We start from the raw sequence: 21,030 nt of genomic DNA on the forward strand, positions 1-21,030 counted from the left end.
ACCCACTCATACACAGAGCTGGTTGCCAAATCCTGAAATGACATTTATGCAATTTCTCCTTAAGGAATTGCCTTCTTGGCATTCTCACAGCCACGGCCCTAAATGAGACACTCATCATTTTTCACCTAGATTATTGCAGTGCCATCCCAGTTTGTGTTCTTGCCACATTTTTAGGCCTCCAATCCATCCTTCTCCACACTACTACTGGATTTATCTTTCTACAGAGGGTGCTCTGATGATATCATTTATTTGCCTAGAAATCATCAGTGCTCCTCATTGCTATTAAATTAATCTTCCTAAAGAAAATTGATCATAGCCCTCATCTGCTCAGAAAATAGCGGTGCCTCCCTGTTGCCCAGTAAATTGAATCCAAATACCTAAGTGTGGCATTCAATGCCCTCCACAATATGGCCCTTATCGACCCTTCCAGCCTTAACTTCCACTAACTTCTATATGTAGCTAAACTCCAACCAACCCCATCAACTTCCTTTGCCTCAAATACATCTTGTGCTTTACAAAGTCATATTTTGTTCACCCTGCCCCCTCACCCCACCTATTGTTGACACCTGCCCCACATATCCTTCAAGGTCTGTCTCTAATCCTACTTCCTTCATTAAATCATCCCTGATCAACCAAGCCAATTTTTATCTATTGTTCCTTTAAACCATTTCTTTTAAAACAAAAATTTCTTTTTTCCCCAGATGGCAAACATCACACATATTCATTGTAAACAATATAGACAATACAGAAATCATAAAGAAGAAAATAAAATCCTCCATAAACCCCGCATACTGTTACTATGTTGCAATACATCCTCTCAGCCCTTTCTTTCTCCACACAGCAACATATGTGCGCGCGCACGCGCACACACACACACACACACACACACACACACACACACAATATATAGATCATACTATTCATACTGTTTAGTAGCCTGATGTTTTTCATTTGATGCATCATAAATATTTCCCATGCCATTACATAGTCTTCTGCAACAAGATTTAATAACTGCTTAATCTTGTATTATTTATATCATCGGTTATTTAATTAATCTCCTTTTGATGAATATTTAGATTGATCATAACTTTTTACTAGTTTTTAAATGTTTCAATGGATAGACTTGTAGTTTAGTACACATTCATAGCTAATTCATAGAAATTGAATTGTTTCCTAAAAGATTCAGCCAAATTTCAAGTTTTCTTAATAAATGGTGCCACGTTACCCTCCAAAAGGTGACTGGTTTTTTATACTCACATCAAGAGTGTATGAGAAGCAGCCGCATAGCACAGGAAGATCAGCTCGGTGCTTTGTGACCGCCTGGAGGGGTGGGATAGGGAGGGTGGGAGGGAGGGAGACACAAGAGGGAAGAGATATGGGAACATATGTATATGTATAGCTGATTCACTTTGTTATAAAGCAGAAACTAACACACCATTGTAAAGCAATTATATCCCAATAAAGATGTTAAAAAAAAAAAAGAGTGTATGAGAGGGCTTCCATGGTGGCGCAGTGGTTAAGAATCTGCCTGCCACTGCAGGGGACACGGGTTCGAGCCCTGGTCCGGGAAGATCCCACATGCCGTGGAGCAACTAAGCCCGTGCGCCACAACTACTGAGCCTGCACTCTAGAGCCCCCGAGCCACAACTACTGAGCCCTCGCGCCACAACTACTGAAGCCTGGGCGCCTAGAGCCCGTGCTCTGCAACAAGAGAAGCCTCCACAGTGAGAAGCCCATGCACCGCAACAAAGAGTAGCCCCCGCTCGCTGCAACTAGAGAAAACCCCCGCGCAATCTAAAAAAAGATTTAAGTCAATCTAAAAAAAGATTGACTTAAAAAAAAAAGTGTATGAGAGTCCCCATTTTCCTGCATGCTGATCAACACTGAGTATTTTTTAATCCTATGATAGCAATTTTTTTAAAATAAATTTATTTATTTTTGGCTGCGTTGGGTCTTCGTTGCTGTGCACGGGCTTATCATATAGGGAAGCCATATGATAGCAATTTGAACCTGTATTACCTCAATTATTCTGTGTATTATCATTATTTTATACTTGTATTACTTTCAGCTCCTACCCTAATAGGCATCTAGATGTTAACATCTGGAGTAGCTATCATAGGACCTTATGCATACTAGGCACTCAGGAAATATTTGCTGAATTGAATTGAACAAGGGCCATAGAGAAGGTCTCTCATGTTCTCGCGATAGCCTGTCCACCATTACTCTGCGGTTTCCATGTGCAAACTAGAGTTACACGACTGAGGGAAATGGAAGAGGAAGGGGTCACAGCACTGAGGAGCAGAGTCCAATCCCACTGTAATTGCTTGACCAGAATTTCAACTTCTGCTATCACTGGGATAGCTTCAGCCTCAAAATTTTAAGCACTGTTTGGGAAAGTCACTACATGTGTGATGTGGGTATCAACTCCAGGTTGCTTGGCCTAACTGAAAGAAAACCAGTCATGGCATTTTTGGGTGGAAAGGGACAGCTGGTTTAGAGAACTTTTTGACAAGTCTGGAATAAGTTCATGTATGGCTTGTTTTCTTGCAGCAGTACATTTGTTCGGCCTGACTTGGCAGTTGCAACCAGCTGAAGGACAGCTCTATGAAAATGGAGTTAGCAAGGGGAACAGAGGGACTGAATCCATGGATACCACTTACTCTCCAATTGGAGGAAAAGTTTCCAATAAATCAGAGAAAAAAGGTACAGTGATCAAAGTGACTGATTGATTATTGATTACTTTTCTTCTAATTTAGTCATCAGAACCAAACCTGGGATGGTTTCACTTCACATTAAATTTCATGATCACTCGAAAGAAATACTCTACGTGGACAGAATAAATACATGTAAATGTCTTGTGAAAGCAGATTTTCCTTTCTCTAGTGCCTTGAATATAAACCAATTAAACCTTTCAAATATGTTGGCAATTTTGAAAATAGATAAATATTTACAGGATGGAGGTTTCAATACAATGGAAATTGCATTTCACATATAAGTACCCTGAAGCAACGTGGGATTTTGATTAAGTTCTCTGTGTCCAAGCCCAGCATTTATATATAACACTTTACAAAGGATATATGGAAATTTCTTCTGTTAATAATAAGAAAATGCCTTCTATGTGTAATACAAGGGCGAATGTTTATGTCAAAGTGGGAGAATATGAATTTTTTTCCTAGTTGGGAAACATGAATTCTTCCTAGTTGGGGAAAAGAAAAAAGCACTTTGAGTACTGAATTGTTAAATTTAACCAACATAAGCTTGAACTACCTGACATTTACAATAAATGTCACAGTACTGTACCAGCAGTCCCAACATTTTATTCATGTTGAATGATCTTAGTCTTAATATTCAAATATTGAAAATAACTGAAAATTTGTATTGTGATTTCTCTTGATATAAGATACAGTACAGAGGGCCTTGAGCCATGTAAAATATCGGGGATGTCAATTCAAAAAGTAAAATTTGAAAACAAAACGTATAGCCAGTACTATCCTAAATATTTTTAGATTAAATATAAAAAGATGAATGAATGAATGACCCAAACCCTACCCTTAAATTAAGAAGCTTATAATTTTATAGAGGTGGAAAATCAGTTTTGGTTCATTAGTTGAAAATAAGAGATTTTTATAGTTGTTTCAATTACTACTCTTGTGTTTTTAGTTCCTTCTGGGGAGTTATTTGTGGGGTTTGTTTTATTTTTGTTTGCTTTTGAAAAAGGAACTTTGCTTTGGTCTATGCTTCAGTAAAAATTAATGCTTAGGGTTCAGGAAAACATTATGGTTTATTCCAGTTTTCAATTCACGGTGCAGTTTGCTTTATGTCCTTTAGAATTACTGTTTCTAGCCTGGGCTGAACTTTCCCAGCAATTTCATTGTTGCTGCTGAGAGGGACTGAGGGTAGTGCAGGGGTCAGAAATGGCAGAGGAAAGGGTCTGAATACACTTGGACATTTTCTCCCTTACCTTCCCTCCTGCTATTTGATTCCTTTATATCTGCAAGTACAGGAGCCACCATTTGGTATCATATGCTTAGGGATTTTTTTTGCCAGTCACACTGAAAATCATGAATTATCTGTTTGATGAAAATGAAGCATACAAGACAGCAGAAGGTCATCACATAGTTGTCATCAGAGCATATTCATTTTTTTATTCTAATTCAGATTTCTAGAATTCCTTTCCAAAAAATAGTTTGATGATGATGACTAAATTGTATTAAACAGTTACCATGTGCCAAGATTTACTCCAGACACTAAACATGTATTTATATCATGAAAGTAATGCTATGGTCTTCATTTTCCAAATGAGAAATAGAAGCACAGAGAGTTTAAGTCATTTGCCCAAGGTCACAGAGCTAGAAACTGGTGGTCTGATTCCAGAGACTTGTCTCTTAACTTCTGCATTATACTGAAATCCACACATGAAACATATATGAAAACCACAAAAGACATTTTACACGCTGAAAGCAAAGCCCCAGTGTCTATTCATGATAGATTTTAGGTAAATTCTGTATTTTAATGTGTTGTGACAAGTTTCATAAATGGAAAATGTTTTTAAGATTCTGCTCAATTACAACAACAAGCAGGCCAAACCAATTTCTTTATTAAGAAAAATCATTAAAGGTTCATGCCATGTATACCAAATTATTATCTTAAACTGACTTTTTATGGAAGTCTGGACAAAACGTTAGCAATAGCTGCACATCATAGTTCTGTTATATTAGGTCTTTACTGTGTATTACTTACCAAGTAAAAACATAGCTCCTCTTTTATAAAGTCCTGTGTATACTAAACCAAACCTTGCAGAAGATGGAATATACTATAAGGATATTTTCAAATGGTCACCTGTATCCTTTTACAATTTTCTAGACATCACACAACTCCATAAATACAGTTCTAAACTCGAAAACCAGGTAATTCTTTTTACACTGTTTTCTTTACAGTGTAGCACTTTACAGTGTAGCACTGTAGTTAAGAGCCTGGACTCTGGAGTCAGGTTTGGCTTTGAATACTGACTTTGTCATTTGCTGGCACTCCAACCTCAGGCAGTTAATTGACAGAGCCTTGCTGAACCAGTGTCCTAACCTGCAACATATGGATGATAATATAGTACCTGTCGCATAGAGTGGCTGTAAGGAGTAAGTGAGACAATGGATGTAAAGGACATTGTTTAATTTAGCAAAATAATTATTATTGGGTCAGATGATTGGAAAATTACCTTGTATTGGCATCCTATTAGATACTATAGATCCTGCTTTCAAACTGACATCAACTTTTTTATGAATGATGGCCTCCTTAGGATTTAGATGTTTTCTCTCTTTAAAGTTTGATTTCTCTTTACTTACCAATTTAACATCTATTATTTTTAAAATATCATCACTTTCATCACCAAAGCCATGGATAAGTAGAATAGCACTTTAAAAATAATCAAATTTTACTGGAATTGGTTCCCCATTAACAGTAGCTATATGTATCTGCTTCTCATTAGGAGATTAAAGAATTTTCTCACCACTTAATTTTCAAAATGAAAGAAAAAAAGAATATTTGATTATTTAGTATGCTAAAATTTTCTTTTTTAAATTTATTTGAATAATTTAAATTTAGTTTCAAAAAGAAGATATAAGTCACAACCATATGTCAGAATCTACCAGAAAAATCAGTTATCAGTTTTTCACTAGTGTAAAATTGAAAGTATTGCACTAAAACAGGCCCTACTACCTTAGAAGCTTACAAACTAGTCATAACTCACTCTTTCTCTTTAACTTGTAAATATTATGTTAACAGCTGCTTTAAACAGAGCAGGGGATATGAACAAATGAAAGACTTGTTCCTAGACCTGAGTCATGTAAGGTCCATAAATTGAACTGAAAATAATTACAGTGTAATTTATCAACTAGTAGAGAATGTTAAAATCTTCAAGATTATCAAATCCAATATCATTATTTAAAGATGAAGAAACTGAGGTCCAGAGGGGTCAAGAACACACAGAGATGGTGGCGCAGTGGTTGAGAATCCGCCTGCCAATGCAGGGCACACGGGTTCGAGCCCTAGTCTGGGAAGATCCCACATGCCACGGAGCAACTAAGCCCGTGAGCCACAACTACTGAGCCTGCACGTCTGGAGCCTGTGCTCCACAACGAGAGCCCGCAACAGTGAGAGACCCGTGCACCGCGATGAAGAGTGGCCCCCACTCGCCGCAACTAGAGAAAGCCCTCGCACAGAAACGAAGACCCAACACACCCAAAAATACATAAATAAATAATTAAAAAAAAAAAAAAGAACACACAGAGAACTGAGACTAGAACCAAGGACTCCTGGTTCCACCTCTTCTGTTTTCTATTATTGTAATAATGTAACACAATCTAAACATGTAAATTCCTAAAGAGGTTTTCTAAGGGGGAATCAAAGACAGAAACTGAGCTGGTAAGAAAATTAATTTTATTCAGGCTATTGCAATAGGGAGAGCACCTCAGGTTCAAAGATCAGTTTTGCCTAAGGCTTTTATAGGAGGAGTACATGAGCTACAAGCGGGATGATTTACAGTTGGAATTGTTTTGTACTCAGGGCAAATCTCAGTGAGTCAGATGAACAGGAAATGTTTTCTCTGTGTCTAGCTAGTTGAAGGGGAACAAACAGTTCTAAACTCCGATAACTATTTATGAAAGAATGGGAAATTGGAGGGTCTGTATCTGGTTTTTCAGCAGGTTCCAGCAAAAGGGGAAAGGTCTGTGTTTGGCTTTGTCACAGGTAACAAAGGAGTCATGTGCAATTCTTACGGGAGTGCTGAGAAAGAATGGACAGAGAGCCTTCTCTAATAAGTCTTAGGGAAAAGGGTTTTCAATTTGGTTATTTTTGCTTATTTATTTGTTTGTTTTGTGGTAAGCCACTTCCTAAATCATAAAAGCGTGGAAGGATATCTGAAAGCAAAAGTTTGGGGTAATCTCTTAACCAGCTCTGTTTTCCAGGGGCATAGGGCTCAGGTAAAATCCAACATTGTCAGTAACAATCTGAATGAGGAAGAAGTTTGTTGGGTAGATGAGGGTACTGAATTCCTGCAGGTTGGATGCCCAGGAACAAAAAGGGTGGGTAGAGAGACAGAAAACTAAAGGACACTAAAGACAACCTTTATCTCCTTTACAATTTTTGCAAAAGGCTGGCCTTGGGAGGAAGTGACATTTCTTTTAAGTTCATCCTACAAAATCTATCTCTGCAAAGTTGAAGGAAAAAAAAAGACATTTTCTAGTCGATGTCTGCTGAATATACGACCATGTAAACAACGTATAGCTGATTCATACGACACAATCTATAGCCTGTCGTGAAGATGCTTCAGCCAGGACCAAACTGTGACTATAGCTTCACCTGTCTGGGCTCCAGTTTCTCCTCTGAAAAAAAAGGGAGTTGGCTTTGAAGGGAAGGAAAAATAATTTTACCTTTACTCTTCAGGTTCTTGGCTCAGACCGCCTTGTAATAAAAAGAAAGATAAATAGGAGAAAAACAAGCAAGTTAAATAACATGTGCACCTCCTGTTTTCATGGGAGAGACCCAGGAAAACTGAGCACCTCCCTGAAATGACCCAAGCCATCACCTTAGATACCATCTCATCTGAAAACAAAAGATGCGAGGGGAGTCAGTTAAGGGAGGGTATCAGGAAAAGCACAGTAAGTGGAGTATGGGTGTTATGCAGGTTTAAGTCATTTCCTTCTCCTTTGATCAGAGTTTCCAAAGATTTAGAGTTATCCTTCTCTTCCTGGTAGAGAGGGGGAGACACCCTTACAAATGGAGGTTTCCCTTATAAATCTTGCAAAGGGTAACTTTTAACTTGTAATTTTTAACTTGCTAAAGGCTCTCTTGCTAAAGGGTAACTCCTATTCACTTTTCAGATCTTTTCCTATGTCTGCTGTTTTGTAAAAATAATCAGCTCAAGATAATCCTTAAGCCAAAGAGGCATATTTTGGGGTGGCAAATTCTGCTCCCCTTCAGCTTGCAACCCTTTGTGGGGGAGAGGTCATGGGAAGTGAAACACTTTTTGCAAATGAAATCTTACCTAGCAATTAGAAATATATAGCAGATAAGAGCCACCTTTCTCCAGATAAGGTGAGGGAGGGGAGCAGACTCCTGCCACCCCTCTCTTTTCCTTACTCTTTCCTTCCTTTTCCTCCATTCTCTTCCCAGCCGCTAAGGCTCTGACAAAACGGGGTGTTGCTCCGTAGGACTAGCTTATCTCTAAGGTCCCTTCTAGCTGTATACAGTATGAGTCAGTGAATCCGAATTATGCAGTTAACAAAGAAAAATTAGCCATTCCAAGTAAAAGTTGACCTAGTTTTGCAAAAGGGGATATACTCCTGGGAAGTGGTTGAAATGTGTGTCTGTAAAATTTGTAAACCGCTGTTTTCCCATTTAAAGTACTTGCAGAGAATTCTGTTGTCATTCAAATAATTAATTCCCAGTTTTCTGCATTATAAGTTTCGGGTTTTGACATGTATATAACGATAATCATATGCACTTAGAGAGCATTTACAGTTTCAGAATACTTTAATGTCTTTTATCCACATAACAGTTTTATGCTGTAGCAGCTATTGTTACCCTTGTTTTACAGTTGAAAAGGAGAACACAAGAAGGTTAAGTGACTTGCCTTACATAATAGACATAACTACTGGCAGAGCTGAGATTAGGATCCAATCTCTTAACTGTTATCTCAGCACCCTTTTTTGGGTCTTTTCTTTCTTTTTTAAAAAATTCTATTCTCAAGGCCAGTTGTTTAAGTAACAGCTGTCTTGATTAGAGATCTCAATGCTAATAGCCACATCCCTTCCTAAGAATACTTTTTGTTTGCCATTTTCTGCAGTTTTTTTTATTGATATTTTATTGTCCTTGTAATTCGTTTTAAGTCTTTTATTCTCCCACTACATACATTACCATATCTTCCCCATGTGGATAGTCATCTTTAGTTATACCCTTTCTAGTCCCACTACCAATATAAATAGTCACCATATCCACCATGTTTTATCAATTTTCTCTTGCTGTATCCTTAACATCTGGTTGCCATCACTACTTAATTTCAGATGTATACTTAATCTTCTCACCTGTCTCCATAGTGTTCTGCATTTTCTATTTAAAAAAATTTTTTTGAAATATAGTTGATTTATAATACTATATTAATTTCAGGTGTACAGCATAGTGATTCAGTATTTTTACAGATTATACTCCATTAAAAGTTATTATGAGATAATGGCTATAACTCCCTGTGCTATACAATATATCTTTGTTGCTTATCTATTTTATACATAGTAGCTTGTATCTCTTAATCCCATAACCCTAATTTGCCACTTCCCTCTCCCCACTGGTAACCATTAGTTTTTTTACATCTGTTAATCTCCTTCCGTTTTGCATATATGTTCCTTTGTATTATTTTTTAGATTCCATATATAAGTGGTATCATACAGTATTTGTCTCACTTATTTCACAAAGCTTAATATTCTCTAGGCCTATCCGTGTTGCTGCAGCTTGCAGTATTTCATTCTTTATTATGGCTGAGTAATATTCCATTGTATATACATACCACATCTTCTTAAGCTAGTCATCTGTTGATGGGCACTAGGGTTCATTCCATGTCTTGGCTATTGTAAATAGAGCTGCTATGAACATTAGGGTGCATGTATCTTTTCATTTTTCCATTTGTATACCCAGGAGTTGGATTGCTGGATCACATGGTGGTTTAATTTTTAATTTTTTGAGGAAACTCCATACTATTTTCCGCAGTGGGTGCATCAATTTACATTCCCACCAACAGTGTACAAGTATTCCCTTTGCTCCACATCCACTACAGCATTGATTATTTGTAGACTTTTTGATGATAGCCATTCTGACAGGTGTGAGGTGAGATCTCATTGTAGTTTTGATTTGCATTTCTCTAGTAATTAGCGATGTTGAGCATCTTTTCATGTGCCTGTTAGCCATCTGTATATCTTCTTTGGAAAAATGTCTGTTCAGGTCTTTTTCCCATTTTTTGATTGGGTTGTTTGGTTTTTTTTGATATTGAGTTGTAAGAGCTGTTAATATATTTTAGGTATTAACCCCTTGTTGGTCATATCGTTTACAAATATTTACTTCCATGCAATAGGCAGTCTTTTCATTTTGTCACTGGTTTCCTTTGCTGTGCAAAAGCTTTTAAGTTTGATTAGGTCCCACTTGTTTATTTTTGCTTTTATTTCTTTTCCCTTAGGAGACAGAGCCAAAAAAATATTGCTATGATTTATGTCAAATTATGTTCTGCCTATGTTCTCTTCTAGGAGTTTTATGGTTTCAGGTATTACATTTAGGTCTTTAATCCATTTTGAGTTTATTTTTGTATATGGTATGAGGAAATGTTCTGATCTCATTGTTTTACATGTGTCTGTCCAGTTTTCCTAGTACCACTTGTTGGAGAGACTGTCTTTTCTCCATTGTATATTCTTGCCTCCTTTATCATAGATTAATTGATGATAGGTGCATGGGTTTTATTTCTGGGCTCTCTATTCTATTTCATTGATCAATGTGTCTGTTTTAGTGCCAGTAACTGTGCGTTTGTTTTGTTTTGTTTTGTTTTTTTTGCGATACGCAGGCCTCTCACTGTTGTGGCCTCTCCCGTCGCGGAGCACAGGCTCTGGACGCGCAGGCTCAGTGGCCATGGCTCACGGGCCCAGCCGCTCCGCGGCACGTGGGATCTTCCCAGACCGGGGCACGAACCCGTGTCCCCTGCATCGGCAGGCGGACTCTCAACCACTGCGCCACCAGGGAAGCCCCAGTACTGTGCTTTTTGATTACTGTAGCTTTGTATTATAGTATGAACTCTGGGAGTGTGATATCTCCAGCTTTGTTCTTTATCCTCAGGATTGCTTTGGCAATTCAGGGTCTTTTGTGGTTCCATATGAATTTTAGTATTATTTGTTCTAGTTCTGTGAAAAATGTCTTGGATATTTTGATAGGAATTGCATTAAATCTGTAGATTGCTTTAGGTATTATGGACATTTTAACAATATTAATTCTTCTAATGCAAGAGCATGGGGTATCTTCCCATTTCTTTGTATCATCTTCAGTTTCCTTCATCAATGTTTATAGTTTTCAGAGTATAGGTCTTTCACCTCCTTGATTAAGTTTTTCCTTGATATTTTATTCCTTCTCTTTCTGACAGTTAATTATTATTATATAGAAAAGCAACAGATTTCTGTATATTAATCTTGTATCCTGCAACTTTGTGGAATTCATTTATTAGTTCTAATAGTTTTTCGGTGGAGACTTTAGGGTTTTCTATATAAAGTATTATGTTATCTGCAAAGAGTGACAGTTTTAATTCTTCCTTTCCAATTTGGATGCCTTTTATTTCTTTTTCTTGTCTGATTTTTGTGGCTAGGACTTCCAATACTATGTTAAATAGAAGTGGTGAGAGTGGCCATCCTTGTCTTGCTCCTGAATTTAGAGGAAATGCTTTCAGTTTTACACCCTTGAGTATGATGTTAGCTGTGGGTTTGTCATAAATGGCCTTTATTATATTGAGATTTGTTCCCTCTATACCTACTCTGATGAGAGTTTTTATCAATGGATGTTAAATTTTTGTCAACTGCTTTTTCTGTGTCTATTGAGATGATCATGTGATTTCTATTTCTGTTCTTCCTTTTGTCAGTGTTGTGTATCACATTGATTGATTTGTGAATTTTGAAGCATCCTTGTGTCCTTGGCATAACTCCAACTTGATCATGGTGTCTGATTCTTTTTGTGTATTGTTGGATTTGGTTTGCTAATATTTTGTTGAGGATTTTTGCATCTATATTCATCAGAGATATTGGTCTGTAATTTTCTTTTTTGGTCATGTCTTTGTCTGATTTTGGTATCAAGGTGATGGTGGCTTCGTAGAATGAATTTAGGAGTGTTCCATCCTCTTCAATTTTTTTGAATAATTTGAGGATAGGTATTAGTTCTTCTTTATATGTTTTATAGAATTCCCCTGTGAAGCTGTCTGGTCCTGGACTTCTGTTTGCTGGGAGTTTTTTTTATTACAGCTTCAATTTCACTACTAGTGGTCTCTGTGTTCGTATTGTCCATTTCTTCTTGATTCTGTCTTGGCAGATTATATCTTTTAAGAAATTTGTCCATTTCTTCTAGGTTGTCCAATTTGTTGGCATACAGAAGGGTCTTGTTTTTTTAATCCAACCAGCCACCTTATGTCTTTTGATCAGAGCATTTAGTCCATTGACGCTTCAAGTAATTATTGATAGGTATGTACTTATTGCCATTTTATTACTTGTTGTCCTTCTATTCTAAATGACAGTCTTGCTAGGTAAAGTATCTCAGGTTGCAGGTGTTTCCCTTTCAGGACTTTGAATATATTATGCCCCTCCCTTCTGGCCTGCACAGTTTCTGCAGAGAAATCAGCTAGTAGCCTTATGGGGATTCCCTTGTATGTGAATCTTTGTTTTTCTCTTGCTGCCTTTAGGATTCTCTCTTTATCTTTAACTTTTGGCATTTTAATTATGATATTTCTCGCTGTGGCTGTTTGGGTTCATCTTGTTTGGGACCCTCTGTGCTTCCTGTACCTGGATATCTGTTTCCTTCTTCAGGTTTGCGAAATTTTTAGCCATAATTGCCTCAAATACATTTTTGATCCCCTTCTCTTTCTATTCTCCATTTGGAACCCCTATAGTGCAAATGTTGGAAAGCTTGATATTATCTTAGAGATCTCTTAAGTTGCTTTCATTTTTTTTTTTAATTTGTTTTTCTTTCTGCTGTTCTGATTGGGTGATTTCCATTATTCTATCTTCCAGACCACTTATGCATTCTTCTGTATCACTTAGTCTGATATTCATTCATTCTAATACGTTTTTTGTTTCAGCTTTTGATTATTCATTTCTGTTTGGGCTGATTCCTTGTTAAAATGTTCATTGTTTAGATAATTTCTTTTCTGTAATTCAGTTAACATTTTTATACCAATGTTTTGAATTCTTTATCTGATAAATTATTATCTGATACTTTGTTTCATTTTTTCAGGACTTTTCTCTTGCTCTTTCAGTTGAAAGTAGTTCCTCTGCATTTTCATTTTGCTTAACTTTCTCCATCTGTATGAATTTAGGTGAAACAGTTACCTATTGTGGTCTTGAAGGAGTGTTCTTATGTGGGAGCAGCCCCAGACAGACTGCTAGTGCCCAGCGCCTTTGATGGGAGGACTGGATTTGACGTGGATGCAAATCACATCTTCCCTCAGGGTGTGCTGGCAGCTCTCAGCTTGGTAAGGTGTGGGGCTGGAAATGGAGGAACTAGAGCTGCACAGGGTGTGAGGTGGGACTTCCTCTCTGCTCAGTGGTTATCACCGCCCTGTCAGGGGCAGAGTCTAATCAAGTTGCTGGAGCAGAAGCCCCAAGGGTTTGACTTGAGCTGGCTCTGTTTCAAGTGTGTGATTTTCACCTTCCCCACACTGAGACCTTTGCCCCAGAGGAGGGGAGTGCTGAAATAAGCGGGGCCCATGTGCAGACAGAGGTCTGATGCACTGCCTGTGTAGGTGTCTGAGGCTTCACTCAGATGCAGCCTCGGGTGCGAGACCCCTTCGTTTCTCACAGTTGATCACTGCCCACTGCCTCCACCACCCCTGCCCCCTTGTGGAATTGCTCCACAGGTCTGGCGGGACCCGCTTGGACTCTCCGTGTGTATCAAGTAGTGAGCTGCAGTAGAGCGGCTGCTGTCAGAGATCTGGGCTTCTTCTGAGGCACTGCCTGAATAAGTGCTAACAATAGCTCTGCCCCCGCACTGGATCACCTCGGCGGCCCGTGATCTGATCTTTTCCCCGGTCATATCAGCCCCAGATCCAGTGCCGTGCTATGGCGTGGAGTGACCGGGGCCAGAGCGTTCACTCAGCTCAGGCTGTGGTGCATGGCATGGTGGTCTCAGGAAACCCAGCAACTGCTGGGGCAGACCTCACAAGCAGAGTCCAGGCTTCACCAGACTTTCTGTCTGATCCAGCGGTCCTCCAGACAGCTAAGGGGGCTTGTCTTCTCCACATAGTACTCATGGACTGAGACGTCCAGTCTGTGGCTCGACCTGCTCACTCCCCAGGGCCGGTATCTGCCTATGTGATATCCCTTTTCCTCCAGTTCCCCTCCCAGGTGCACAGGTCCCAAGCCAAGACTTTTCTTTCTCTCCTACCCGATTATGTGTGTATCTTTCTTATAACCTTGGTTGTATAGGAGTCCTTCTAACCAGTTTCCATTTAGTTTTCAGTGAGGATTGTTCCACATGTAGATGTATTTTTGATGTGTTGGTAGGGGGATGTGAGCTCCATGTCCTCTTACTCTGCCATCTGTATCTCCCTCCTCTCCCGAAGAGTACTTTGCAAATCTTACATTTCACACCAAAGATCTAGGTTCCCCAAGCACTCCCTTCTCCTCAAAGGAGAACACATACACTTGCACACACGCAAGTACCCTTGGGAATTGAAAATTAAACAACAGCACAGAATGCACCTTTCTGACCTCCTTTCCTTGTAGACTTAGCTGAAGAGGTGTGTGTGTGTGTGTGTGTGTGTGTGTGTGTGTGTGTGTTGCTTGTTTTTTGGCTTTGTTTTGTTTTCTTTCCACCTACAGCATAGATACATTTGGAGGCAATTTATGCTATAACAGTTGTGGGCCCTGAATAACAGGTTGAATTCTAAATTTACTTACAGTTTCACTGATATTTATTTCACAGACCCAGTCAGTAAGTGAAGATCCATTTTGTGGTACCAGAGTAAAAAACTGCACCATCCCCACCCAGGTAATCATTGTGCATTCAGATGGAACACAGTCCTGCATTATAATTCTGTGGTTCTTCAATATTCGTCCATAGGACTTGTCGATATTAAAATGCACTCAGTTGCCCTTTGAGTCAGCCCATAGTTTCAGTATCTTTTACTTAGAGGATATTAGAGCCTAGGATATTGTTGTAGAATTGCGAATAATTCATATAAGCACAACAAACCACATGAATAAAATAGTAGTAATGCACTAACAAAGACAACAGTGTTGGGAGCATAACATTATTAGTTTTAAAGATTGATGGCAAATTACAGTAAATGTTTCCTATAATGCTATATAGATGTTTCTCTAACACAGGGTTTCAGGGGGCCCAGCTAGAGTGCTGCAGCTTGTTTTCCACTATATTAAATCACTTTATCAATATACCTCAGTTTTAACAAAAGCTTTTCTAAAGCATACTGGAGGCCTGACTTCTAAAAAGATTTATGGAAAGCGTTCACTATGCTAAAAGGCCAACTTATTTACATTATAAAAAATTCATGTTAAATGTTCTTGGCCATATATGTTTTACGTTTCATTCTTGTTTCATTTTAATCCTCATTTTCCCTTTTTTTAAACTTGTTTTTTAAACATACCTTTCCTGTGATGCCTATGAAATATGTCTGCCTTTTGGTCCCTCTACCCCAATAGTCTACACCTGACAGAGGCACTAAATGGTATGCTATAGAATGACATATTTATCCTCCTGGAGTAGTCCTTTGAAAGCTACGGGATCTTCCCATAACATGTTTATAATGTCTTAGTTTTTTGAAAGAAGCAGTCCATTGTAGAAATTTATCAACCATGTGTATATCTAATCCTGTTGAGTGTCCAGTTATATCTTTCGGCCTGTATTATTTTTGGAGGAAGTTCAAACATTTAGTAGCTTTTTCGTGAAGTCAAGGTAACTCTAGTATGTAAAATTTACTTTTGAAAATAAAGTGCTAAAGTTCCAGGATCTAATGCACAAGTCTGCATTTTTTCCTATGCATAACTTTGGCAATCCCATAGATAATAATCACAAATCCTTTCTTAGCCTTTGCTTTTCTAATACTAAGAGTCTTTGGTTTTACTTCTGTACACTACTTGTAGCTCCTGTGCTCCCTTAGTCATTTTAGTTGCCTTTTCCTATTTCCATTTTATATCCTACCAAAGGTGTCTTCACCAGGACTGTATACGGATTCCGTCTTGCCATTGCCAGTGGTTCAGTGAGAGGGAAGAATACATGTAAAAAGTTGAATTGTATGAGATTCTTGACCACCTCAAACTCTCCATTAAAATAATATCAAGGGAAGAAAAATGAAATCTTAGTATTCAGAAACATAGAGTAGAAGCTCATGATTTTTAATGCTACTTTGAGTCAAGGTGCTATTTTAACTGTAGTAAGTACTGTGGAGAGTTAAAAAATGAAGCAGAAGACATAGCTTTTGCCCTTGAGAAAGTTCCTATTAAATAGTAGAGCTGGAAGAAACATGCATACATACACACACAGTGCAAAATAACATGCAACCAACTGTTGTACAGAAATAGAAATAAGATGGTTAGGTGACTAAGAGACTTAAAAGAAAGAAGATGAAAAGATGATTGTTATTATAGAAGTAGCTTGAGCTGAGCCTTGAGAAACAAGAAAAATCAATCCTAGTTGACCTTAAAGAGCACACGTTTAGGAGACTGGAATGATAGGGTGGTAAGGGGGAAATGCAGGTGGTAATAACCTATGTGGTAAATGAATAATGAAGCAATAGAGGCAGCAGATGGAGACAGTTTGGCAAGGAAAGGAAGGATATAAATAGTTTGATAACTAGATGAAGGGGCAGTTGTTTCATTTTATTCCTTTTTTTTTATTAAAGAAGAGAGATGTGTGGTTGTTTGAATATACAGAATAAGAAACCAGTAGAGAGGGCGACATGGATGGTGCTAGTAAGAAAGGAGATGGTAAAGGGACAAAGTCTCTGAGGAGGAGAGAAGGGGAGGGAGGAGCCTCAGAGATAAACTGACACCAATTGTATGGCACACTGTGTATGAGAGAGACACTTTGATATTGTGGAAATAAGAGGTAGGAGTTCAAAAAGAGGACACAATACGTTCAATAGATGTTATGTTATTATTATTACTCTCTGTAATGAGTTTTATTTGTGAAGAAAAGTTTTAATTTTTTTTAATTAATTAATTTATTTTTGGCTGCGTTGGGTCTTTGTTGCTGTGTGCGGGCTTTCTCTAGTTGCGGTGAGCAGGGACTACTCTTCATTGTGGTGTGCGGCCTTCTCATTGTGGTGGCTTCTCCTGTTGCGGAGCACAGGCTCTAGCCACACGGGCTTCAGTACTTGCAGCACACGGGCTCAGTAGTTGTGGCATGCGGGCTCTAGCGTGCAGGCTCAGTAGTTGTGGTGCACGGGCTTAGTTGCTCTGCGGCATATGAGATCCTCCCGGACCAGGGCTTGAACCCATGTCCCCTACATTGGCAGGCGGATTCTTAACCACTGCACCACCAGGGAAGTCACAAAGTTTTAATTTGATATAATTATAGATTTTCTGGATTCTCAAAATGTATCAAAATCTGTAGCAATATGACAACCCATGAGAACTGGTGCCTACGCTGGCTGCTTCTCTTTCCCAAGACCTGGCATAAGAAGATATGTACCCCCCTCATTACTCTCAGCTATGGGATAGGAGGGTCATAATATAATTGTGTTTATTAAATGCCTGGTACGTAGATGTCAAGAATTTAGACAGACGTGACTGTCCTGTCCTCTGGGAACTTATATTCGAAGATACAAAGGGGGAAGCTACAGAAAATGAGCCATGACCTGCCCTCCTGCCACTATCCCAAAGTCCAGAAGGATGTGATCATAGTAACCTACCTATAACAAACATCTAACATTGTATAAAATATAGAAAATAGGCGTCCCTGCTGTGAACTACCAATTACATGTCCTAAAAGTACTGGCCAGGAGACAGTTCAGCTTCTAGGTAACAGGTGACCTTCTAATACCATTTGGAAACACATCAAAACTCTTATGACAGTGCATGATAGTTTGTGTGAATGTGTGTGTAGGTTATCCATGGCAATTTATACCTTCCAACCATATTTTTTGTAATAGCTTTGTTGAGATATACAGTTGTATGATCAGAATTTTTTTAAAAAGTGACAGGAATATGTACATCCATATACGGTTGTCCCTTGGTATCCACGGGGATTGGTTCCAGGACCCACCCAGGGACCAAAATCTGTGGATGCTCAAGTCCCTTATATAAAATGGTGTAGTATTTGTGTATAAATTATGCACATCCTCCCATATACCTTAAATCATCTCTAGATTACTTATAATACCGAATACAATGTAAATTCTATGTAAATAGTTGTATATTTGAGTGCAGCAAATTCAAGTTTTGCTTTATGGAACTTTCTGGGATTTTGTTTTTCTGAGTATTTTTGATTCACCATTAGTTGGATCCACGGATATGGAACCCATGGATATGGAGGGCCAACTGTAATTTACATACTATATAATTCACTGATTTAATGTCTACAGTTCAGTGATTCTTAGTATATTCAGAGTTGGGTAGCCATCACTACTATTTAATTCTAGAACATTTTCATCACGCCAAAAAGAAACTTCATAGGCACTGGCAGTCACTTCCTATCCCCAGCTCTCCCCAGCCCCTGGCTACCACTAATTTACTTTCTGTTTCTATAGATTTGCCTATTTGTACATTTCCTATAAATGTGGTCATAATGTGTAGCCTTTTCTTTTCTGGCTTCCTCCACTTAACATAAAGTTTTCAAGGTTTGTTCCTTTTTATCATATTCCATTGTATGATAATCTTCCACTGTATGGATATAACGTATTTTGTTTATCCATTCATTAGTTGATGGATCTTTGTGGATTTTCACCTTTTTTGGCTGTTATGAATAATGCTGATATGTGTTCAAAAATAGATCTATAGAGTCAAAATGCAATTCAAAATTAGTCCTTTAATTAAGGGTAAGATTTTAACAATGCCATTTTATTTCTGTCTGAGAAGATGTATGCAATACTCGATAAGATACTGTACTGGAATCTGAAGTCTGTCAGTGTGTGGACATAACTATTTACACTTATACAGTAGTGTCCTTCTCAAGTGTAAGATTAGTTAATGGACTTTTCTACACAATCAGCTATTATCATTGTCAGTAAGACAGAGGTATTTCATTGCTGAACATATTTTATTCACAGTCAATTCCCAAAGGTCTATGTATGTAGATGATTTCAATTCTTCCTCGCACCAAACCTTGTACTGAAATGTCAAAATAAATGATCAACAGTACTAAATAAATTATCAAGATTACTATTTTATTAATTCACTGAAACAGTATTTACCAAGCGCCTACTATGTACAAGGTTCATTCTTCCTTTTCTTTCTCCTGAGTACTCCTGGGTATAACAATATAAAAGGCATGTGTAATACACCATCTGGAAAGTGAGTTGAATACATACTTTTCTTCAATGGTTCGTATAAGGAAAATTATACAAAGCCACATAGATGGACAGGTTAGGTTTTTCCCCATCCCCTTTTCATCTCTTAACACCTTTGGATCACAGGGAATAGGCCCATTTTGCTCCAAGCACTGATATTCTAAATTTCACAATGACTTGTTACTGTGGAACAATTATTGTATTTGAAAGAACACAAAGAAGATGGTACTTAAAACATGAGAGACACACTAGGACTAATTCAGGTGAAAGATGTACCAAAGCCACTTGATTGTGTATTTTGTGCTATAGGATGAAGTGAAGGGGAAATAGAATCTTAAGGCATATTTCTTTTTCATCTCTTTGGACAACATTCCCTTCAGTTAAAACAGTACTTTTTTAGCTTAGATACTTTTTATGGAATTTGCAAATGTCTTTAAAAGACTTCTAAGATTGCTGTTATGGACACAACCAAAGCCTTTAAACTAGTCATTTTTACACAAGGACCTGATAGTGGAATCTTTTAAATAACCATGTGTCAGTATCTTCTACTAATGTCCCACTGAGTTTTGCACAGAATCATTGAATCCAGTCTAGCTATATTAAGTAGAAAAAACAAATACATGTATATGTCCAGTTATTTACCCCCTCTCTTATAAGGACAATCTATTAAAATCATGTTATTAGTAGTCAGGTATGTGTCTGAACGAAGCTTTGGTTTAGTCAATAGAACCACTACATATGATGTCTGTCACCAATTCCAGCCTCTGTATTTTATCTTTCAGGTAGCTTGACCTTCTCCTTTTGCACCATCAGTTTGCCATCATTCAGCCCAGCCTATCTGCCATTGTTTTTTCCTACTCTGCAGTTGATGCCTGTGTTGCAACCTATAAAGAGAGTGTTTAGCTCAAACTAAATTGGTGGATATTGGTGAGACTGTGATAGCTACAGTACTTCACAGTCTGATATAATCCGTGGCTGTCTGCACTTCATCTTGGATTTGTGCAAGGAAGTGCCTGTTACTGAAGAATATGACCCTCTTGGGCCTTCTGATATGCTTCAGTAAAATAAGTGATTAAGTGATAATTAAAACATGAGTATTAAAATGATAATTAAAACGAAATCTGTACCCTTAGTGCTGTATTTTAACTCTGCCACTGACGATTTGCAAATGAAGGATCAGAATCAGTGTTAAGTTTGTCCAAACTTATTCCACTTACGTATATTGATGCAGAATTTCATCATGAAATCACATTACATATTGTTTTTTTGCATGTAATTTATTTCTCTTTAGTTTCCTCCTTTGAACTACAGTAAGAAAAATAATGAAATAATAAATTAACCAATAATCACTACATTGTAATCCGTAACTAATTTTGGGAGAAGTGGAAAAGGAACAGTCTATTTAGTGAAGTAAATTGCTAACAGGGAGATATCTTCCTTTCTGATGCACTAAGCTCTAAAAGGTTAGGGGCTGAGAAATTTTCCATCTGCAAGCTGTGAGAATTTCTCTAATACCAAATCACTGCAAAAAGCTTGCTTTGCTATTTTTATTTAAGTTATAGCCCACATGTTCATTCATGTTGTCACGTCTCTTTACCTACCTTGTCTTAACTGTGATGCAGGCTCTCAAAGGGTAAGACCATCTTCTTTTAAAATCATTTTTATAAATGACATGTATATGTGCTTTGGATATTTGGTAATGCTAATAACTAGGAAACCCCAACAACACAACTTCATGAGTTTCTTTAGATTTGGTGAATAACATTTAAGTGGCCTTATTATGC

At 37.9% G+C, this 21,030-nt stretch overlaps 1 protein-coding gene across 8 annotated transcripts in view; it reads left to right on the forward strand.

Moving 5' to 3' along the window:
* The window catches only part of TENM1 (teneurin transmembrane protein 1), a 799,512-nt gene that overhangs the window by 501,946 nt on the left and 276,536 nt on the right, over positions 1–21,030 (forward strand). For all 8 annotated transcript variants that reach the window (XM_060002255.1, XM_060002258.1, XM_060002259.1 and 5 more), the window contains one exon: positions 2,551–2,703. In XM_060002255.1, the coding sequence (XP_059858238.1) occupies positions 2,551–2,703 (153 nt within the window). The remainder of the gene's footprint in view (positions 1–2,550; positions 2,704–21,030) is intronic.

This window comes from Delphinus delphis, chromosome X (assembly GCF_949987515.2).
Source record: "Delphinus delphis chromosome X, mDelDel1.2, whole genome shotgun sequence".
Taxonomy (NCBI): domain Eukaryota; kingdom Metazoa; phylum Chordata; class Mammalia; order Artiodactyla; family Delphinidae; genus Delphinus; species Delphinus delphis.